At 37.3% G+C, this 8140-nt stretch overlaps 1 protein-coding gene across 3 annotated transcripts in view; it reads left to right on the forward strand.

Annotated features, from left to right (window-relative positions):
• The window catches only part of ANTXR2 (anthrax toxin receptor 2), a 242129-nt gene that overhangs the window by 94614 nt on the left and 139375 nt on the right, over positions 1-8140 (forward strand). For 2 of the 3 annotated variants that reach the window (XM_006872894.1, XM_006872892.1), the window contains exon 11: positions 3761-3839. The exons of the other annotated variant lie outside the window; for it this stretch is intronic. In XM_006872894.1, coding sequence (XP_006872956.1) covers positions 3761-3839 — 79 coding nt within the window. The remainder of the gene's footprint in view (positions 1-3760; positions 3840-8140) is intronic. 3 annotated transcript variants of the gene reach the window in all.

Genomic DNA, 8140 nt, shown 5'->3' on the forward strand with positions numbered 1-8140 from the left:
ATTGACTACGCAAAGGCTTTTGATTGTGTGGATCATGACAAGCTATGGACAACATTGCGAAGTATGAGTATTCCATAACACTTAATTGTGCTTAAAAGGAACTCTGGTAGCTTAGTGGTTACGAATCAGGCTGTGAACCGCGAGGTCAGCAGTTCGAAACTACCAGCGGTTCCGCGGGAGAAAGATGAGGCGTTCTGCCCCCGTAAAGATTTACAGCCTCGGAAACCCTGTGTAGGATCGCTATGAGTCGGAACCGACTCAATGGCACTTAACAACAACAACAATCAACTATCAATACTCATGGAAGCAGCAGTCAAGAGATCAAATGATGTATTGCATCAGGCAAGTCTGCTGTACAAGAGCTTTTTAAAGTGTTGAAGAGCAATGCTGTCAGCTTGAGGACTAAGCTGCTCCTGCCCCAAACCATGGTATTTTCAATAGCCTCATAAGGATGTGAAAGCTGGACAGTGAATAAGGAAGCCTGTAGAAGAATTGACGCCTTTGAGTTATGGTGTTGGAGGAGAATATTAAAGTGCCATGGGCTGCCAAAAGAACCAATAGATCCGTTTTCGGAGAAGTGCAGTCAGAGTGCTCCTTGGAGGCCAAGATGGCCAAACTTCACCTGTCATACTTTGGACATATTGTCAGGAGGGACCAGTCACTGGAGAAGGATATCATGTTTGGTAAGGTGGAGTGTCAGAGGCAAAAAGGAAGACCCCTCAACAAGATGGATTGGCCAAGTGGCAACATCTATGGACTCAAGCGTGGTAACAATAGTGCAGTTGGCCCAGGATCGGGCAGTGTTTCGTTCTGCTGTGCATAAGGTCGCTATGGGTCGGTACCGTGTCGATGGCACTTAACAACAACAACATGTTGCTGTTGTTGTTGGTAAGTGCTGTCCTGTCAGTACTGACTCATAACAACCCTGTGCACAACAGAGCAAAACACTGCTAGGTCTTGCACCAACCACCCAGTAATTACTATGCTTAGGTCATTGCTGCTGCCACGGTGCCAATCAATCTTTGGATATCTTCTTCTTCTTTTTCTCCAGCCTTCCATTTTATGAAGCATGTTGTCCTCCAGGGATTGGTCCCTCCTGACAACATGTCCAAAATATGAGAGACAAAGTCTCACCATCCTGGTTTCCAAGGCGCATTCTGGTTGTACGTTTTCCAACAGAGGTTTATTTGTTCTTTTTGCAGTCCATGGCACTTTTAATATTCTTCTCCAATAGCATAACTCAAATGCATGAATTCTTCTATGGTCTTCATTATTTATTTTCCCACTTTTACATGAATATGAGGTTATTGAAATTATTGTGACTTGTGCCAGCCTCACCTTAGTCCTCAAACTGATATCATTGTTCTTGAACATTTTAAAGAGGTCTTGTGTAGCACATTTGTCTAATGGAAATGCCATTTAATTTCTAGACTGCTGCTTCCATGAGAGTTGGTGGTTGATCCTAGCAAACTAAAATCTTTGACAACTTTAATCTTTTCCCATGTATCTTGATGCTATTTACTGTTCCACTGGTGAGAATTTTTGTTTTGTTTACATTGAGGTGCAACCCATACCAAAGGCTGTGGTCTTTGATCTGTATCAGTATTTTAAATCCTCTTCACTACCAGTAAGTAAGGTTGTGTCATTGGTATTTTGAGCTTGTTCATGAGGCTTCCTGTATTTCTGATGCCACATTTTGCTTCATATAAATCCATTTTCTCAAATTATATGCTCAGCATACAGATTGAATAAGTATGGCGAAAGAATACAATCTTGGCACACACTGTCCTAATTTCGAACCATTCAGTGGTCCTTTTTTTGTTCGAATGACTGCCACTTGGTCTATGTACAACCAGGTTCCTCATGAGTATAAGTAAGTGCTCTGGAATACTCATTCTCTGCCATGTTGCCGATAGTTTACCAAGATCCCCACAATGAAAAGCCTTCACATAGTCAACAAAGCACAGGTAAATATCTTTCTGGTATTCTCTGCTTTCAGCCAAGATCTATCATGTTAGAAATGATATCCCTAGTTCCATGTTCTCATCTGAATCCTGATTGAACCTCTGGTAGTTCTCTGTCAACGTGCTATTACAGCCATTTCTGAATTATCTTACCAAAAATTATTTACATGTGATAATAATGATACTGTCTCACAATTTCTGTAGTCCTTTAGTGACCCCTCTTTGAGGTGGGCACAAATATGTATCTGGTTCAATCAGTTGGTCAGATAGCTGTCTGCCACATTTCTTGACATGGATGAGTGAGTACCTCAGTGCTACATCAGTTTGTTGAATGAGTTCAATTTGTATCCCATCAATTCTTGGTGCCTTATTTTTTTTTGCCAATGCCTTCAGTTCACCTTGGACTTCTTCCTTCAGAATCATTGACTCTTGATCATCTGCTACCTCTTGAGATGTTTGAACATCAACCATTTTTTTTTATACAGTGACTCTGTATTCCTTTCAGCTTCTTTTCATGCTTTCTGCATCATTTAATATTTTTCTCAAAGAATTCTTCAATATTGCAAATGAAGGCTTACATTTTTACCTCAGTTCTTTCAGATTGAGAAATGCTGAGCATGTTCTTCCCTTTTGTTTTTCTAACTCCAGGTCTTGCACATTTCATTATAATATTTTACTTTATTTTCTCAAGCTGACCTTTGAAACTTTCTGTTTACATTTTTTATGTTCTCATTTCTTCCATTTGCTTTAATATCTCTACGCTGTAGTGTAAGTTTTGTAATCATTTTGGTCTTTTCCTTCTTTATTGCCTTCTTAATGATCTTTTGCTTTCTTTATGTATAATGTTCTTGATTTCTTCCCACAACTCTTCTGGTCTTCGTTCATTAGTGTCTAATTCATTAAATCTGCTCTTGAGATGATTTCTAAATTCAAGCAGGATATGTCCAAGGTTATATTTTGTCTCTTGTGTACTTGTTTTAATTTTTTTCGGCTTGAGCCTGAATTTGCATATAAGCAACTGATCATCTTTTCCACATCTGCCCCTGGCCTTGTTTGGTTGATGATTTGGAGATTTTCTACTCTCTCTTTCCGCAGGTATAGTCAATTTGGTTTTGGGGTATTTCATCTGGTAAGGTCTATGTATATATTTATGTTTTGCGTTGCTTAAAAAAGGTATCTGCAATGAAGAAGTCATTGGTCTTGCAAAATTATATTATGCATTCTTGTCCAAGTTGGACAAGATAATAGAAACTGAATGGTATTAAAGATTTTTCTCCTTCTTTTTGATTTTTGTGAATATGAAGCTATCTCAACCCTTCTCTGGATTGATGTATGTCATGATGGTCCTTAGTTATGTTAATGCTTCTTGCAGGATCAATAAGATCTCTTAATAATGTCTCTGCATACTGAATAAAAATTGGAATTAGTGAAGAAAAAAGCTGGGATCATTGATTGGAAACTTTGACTCTTCCTCTTTGAGTAGCCTTCCAGGCCAGTATTGAATTTTATATTAGTTGATTTTGACCCATGGCAACCTCATGTGTGTCAGAAGAGCAGTGTGCTCCGTATGGTTTTAAATAGCTAATGTTATTGGACTATATCGGTAGGCCTTTCTTCCAAAGAACCTTTGAGTTGATTGGAATTTCTAACCTTTGGGTTAGCAGTCAAATACATTAACCTTTTTTTTTTTTTTTTTACTACCCAGGGACTCTTGATATAGATAAGTAAAACTTAAATCTCCAATCTTCTAGTATTTAAATTTATTTTTAATCATTTCATTCTTCATTTTCTCTTAGAACTCTTGATGTTGCAGTGAGCTTCAATGGAGGAAAATCTGTCATCACAAGCTCATTAATAATCACAGCCACAGAATGTGTAAGTATGTGTAGAAGTTACCTTTAAAAAATATTTCTATCTACAAATAATTTTTATAGTTTCAGTATTATATATTACAATGAAGAAGGCAAAATCAATAACATCGGAGACCTACAGAAGGAAAGTATGTATAGATTTTATTTTAGAATTGTTTTTTTCATTTAGCTTCCTTTAAAAGGGATTTGGAGATTTAAAAAAAAAAATTATTTTGGCATTTCATTTTGACATTTAAAATCAAAATTAGGTATGAACTGATTTAAAAAAGAGACCCTTTCCCCTTTAAAATGTTAAATATATAATGTTTTAAGTAAATAATGTTTTATTAAAAAATATGCAGCTTAGATTTTATTATCTAAGACATTTATTATTTTTTGATTATATTAGTGCATCTGAATGGATGGATTCATTAATTTGTCCATCTTAAATGTTGGTGTTTTCTAATATATGCATTGTTATTGCTATCTAAGTGCTGTTGAGTCACTTCTGAGCCAGTGAATCTGTGTAGGGTTTTCAATGAGTGGCTGGTGGGTTTGAACCACAGATCTTGTGGTTAATAATCCAGTGTTGATTGAGTAGAGAATGTAATTTTGATAGCATGATGGTATCTTAGTTTGAAACTACATTGAAAGTATATTTTAGTTATGCTGACTGATTTGCAATATTTCAAGATATAAACCCTATTCACGAGACAGTTTTTCCCTTGTGGTGAATTTTGTAGATTTATAGGCAGTTTTGACATGGAATCTAGAACTGATCACAGCCAGTCTGTAGTTTCTTTGTGAAAAGTATATGCATCAAAGCAAAAATAATTCCTCCCCTTCAAAAGACCAAAGCTCCAAACCTAAACATTTTCTCAACTACCACATCATCAGTGGTTCAAATCTACCAGCCAATCCTTGAAGACCCTGTATATGGCCACTATGAATTGGAACTCAATGACATTTGACAACAACAGTGATTTTACAGTTTCTGTATTTTGATCTCTCAATTTAGGAGACATCTGCCCTCCAGAAAACAAAACAAAACAAAATGACTCAAAATGTTATTCATATATAGTTTCTTTTCTTTTCTTTCTTTTTTTTTTTTCATATATATAGTGTCTTACAGTAGGACCCTTTGACTACTGTTGCACTCTCTGGACAATTTTTTAAACAAACTTGCTAGTTTTATAAAAATAGTTTTGTTTTGTTTTGTTTTTCTCTTCTAATCTGTGTTGCATGTAGCAATATGTAGGGTTTGTGAATGTTGCATGTTTTCTGATCTTTCAGGATGTGGTTCATTTCATAAATATTTACAGTGTATAATTTATTGGTGCTTAACTCATTGAAATGGCATTCTTCTTTATATTTTACATCTCAAGTCATCTTCCTCCACTATAATTACAACTAGCAGGAAAACAGGACATTGTCCCGATTCTATAACCATGCATGATTGCAATGTGACAGGATGTTGAGGTTAAATGACTCCTCTGGAATTCATTGATCATATGCTCTAAGGAAGTCTTAGGTCTCAAGAGAAGGTAACGTGAATCAAGGTAGTTGAAGATAAATAAGGTGATTTCAGAAGAAGAAACATTGGTTGTTAAGAGAAGGAAAGCAAATGAAGGGGCAAGCTGCAATATTATACATGAAGGTCAAGGTAGGTCAAAGTGAGATTTGAGCGAGGACTTGCAGAATTTGAGGAACTTATCCCTAAAGACCACCTGAGGAAAGAGTGTTCTGTGCAAGGAGAATAGCCAGAATAACATTCAACACAGGACTGTATTAAGATTAAGGAAGACCAAAGTTGTTAGGGTGATTGGGGTGAAATTAAGGATAGCAGGAAGAGCAATTTTGCTAAAGGTAATACAGAAATGGCTACAATCATACATTGACAGAGAACTTCTAGAGGTTCAAGCCAGATACAGAAGAGGCCGTGGAATGATGGATATCATTGCTGATACCCTATGGATATTGGCTGAAAGCAGAGGATATCAGAAAGATGTTTACCTGTGCTTTATTGACTATGCAAAGGCTTTCAATTGTGTGGATCATGACAAGTTATGGACAACATTGCGAAGTATGAATATTCTGGAACACTTAATTGTGCTCATGAGGAATCTGCACCTGAACCAAGAGGCAATTGTTCAAACAGAACATGGGAACACTGAATGGTTTAAAATTAAGAAAGGTGTTCAACAAGGTTGTATTGTTTCACCATACTTATTGAACCTGTATGCTGAGCAAATAATCTGAGACTGTGGGTTCTATGAAGAAAATCTTGGCATCGGGATTGGAGGAAGACTCATTAACAACCTGAAATATGCAGATGGTACAACCTTGTTTGCAGAACATGAAGAGGACTTAAAACATTTACTGATGAAGATCAAAGAGCACAGCCTTCGGTATGGATTATGTAATGAAAACAAAAATCCTCACCACTGGACCAATAAACAACATTCTTATCAACGGAGAAAAGATTGAAGTTGTCAAGGACTTCGTTCTTCTTGGATCAACTATCAACACTCACTCCAGTCACTGGAGAAGGATATGTTGTTTGGTAAGTTTGAGGTCAGAGAAAAAGAGGAAGACCCCCAACAGGATGGATTGGCCAAGTGGTATCATCTATGGCCAAGTGGCAACAGTAGTGAGGTTGGCCCAGATTCAGGCAATGTTTCCTTCTGCTGTGCATAAGGTCATTATGGGTTGGTACTGACTCAGTGGTACCTAACATCAGCAACAACAGGGAAGATAAGAGGAAAGAGTGGGGAGACAAATAAATCTTATAAAACCTGTTGTCTTTTAGTCATTTTAAGAGTTTGAATTTTTTATTATTATTATGAATTGAAGGAGTGCAGTGACTTTGTAGGATAATCACCATGGTGTGAACTATAATGTCTTCAGTGTGAGCCTACCAGTGCTCTACAGGAGACAGATGAGGCTTTCTATTGCTGCAAAGATTTACAGACTCAGAAATCCTAACCAGGGGTACTATGATTGGAACATAATGCTAGATTTAATCAACTTTTGATAATATAGCATTTATGAAAATTGTAATTGACTCTCTTTCCTTTTTTAATTTTTAACACTGACATCTCTGGAGAGTAAAGTTTGAAAACTACAGAACTGGAGGATAAAGTTTAAACTAATTCTATTGATAATCTGGTCTAATGTTTCCATTTAAGCTTTTATTCCCTTTATTTCCACTCCAGCCAAATAGGCCTATTCATGATTTCCTTAATACTCTATATACTCTATATACACTCCTCCACTGTTGTTGTTGTTAGGTGCCATTGAGTCAGTACCGACCCATAGCAACCTTATACACAGCAGAATGAAACAATGCCCAATCCTGGGCCAACCTCACTACTGTTGCCACGCTTGAGTCCATTGATGCTGCCACTTGGCTAGTCTGTCTCATTGGTGGTCTTCCTCTTTTTCTCTGACCCTCCACCTTACCAAACATGATGTCCTTCTCCAGCGACTGGTCCCTCCTGATGATATGTCCTAATTATGAGAGACTAAGTTTGGCCATCTTGGCCTCCAAGGAGCACTCTGGCTGCACTTCTTCCAAACGCATCTATTGGTTCCTTTGGCAACCCATGGCATTTTCAATATTCTCCTCCAACACCATAACTCAAAGACATCAATTCTTCTACGGTCTTTCTCATTCACTGTCCAGATTTCACATGCATATGAGGTTATTGAAAACACCATGGCTTGGGTCAGGCACACCTTAGTCCTCAAGCTGACATCTTTGCTCTTCAACACTTTAAAAGGGTCTTATGCAGCAGATTTGCCTAATGCAATATGTCACTTGATTTATTGACTGCTGCTTCCATGAGTGTTCATATTGATCCAAGAAGAACGAAGTCCTTGACAACTTCAGTTTTTTCTCCATTGATAAGAATGTTGTTTATTGGTCCAGTGGTGAGGATTTTTGTTTTCTTTACATTGAGATGTAATCCATATGGAAGGCTGTGCTCTTTGATCTTCATCAGCAAATGTTTTAAGTATTGCAGGCTGTTAATGAGTCGTCATCCAATCCTGATGCCATGTTTTTTTTTTCATAGAACCCAGCTACTCAATATTATTTGTTCAGCATACAGGTTCAATAAGTATGGTGGAAGAATACAACCTTGTCGCACAACTTTCTTAATTTTAAACCATTCAGTGTTCCCATGTTCTCTTCCAACAACTGCCTCTTGGTTCAGGTACAGATTCCTCATGAGAACAATTAAGTGTTCCAGAATACTCATACTTCTCAATGTTGTCCATAGCTTGTCATAATCCACACAATCGAAAGCCTTTGCGTAGTCAATA

This window comes from Chrysochloris asiatica, unplaced genomic scaffold (genome assembly GCF_000296735.1).
Source record: "Chrysochloris asiatica unplaced genomic scaffold, ChrAsi1.0 scaffold00214, whole genome shotgun sequence".
NCBI lineage: Eukaryota > Metazoa > Chordata > Mammalia > Afrosoricida > Chrysochloridae > Chrysochloris > Chrysochloris asiatica.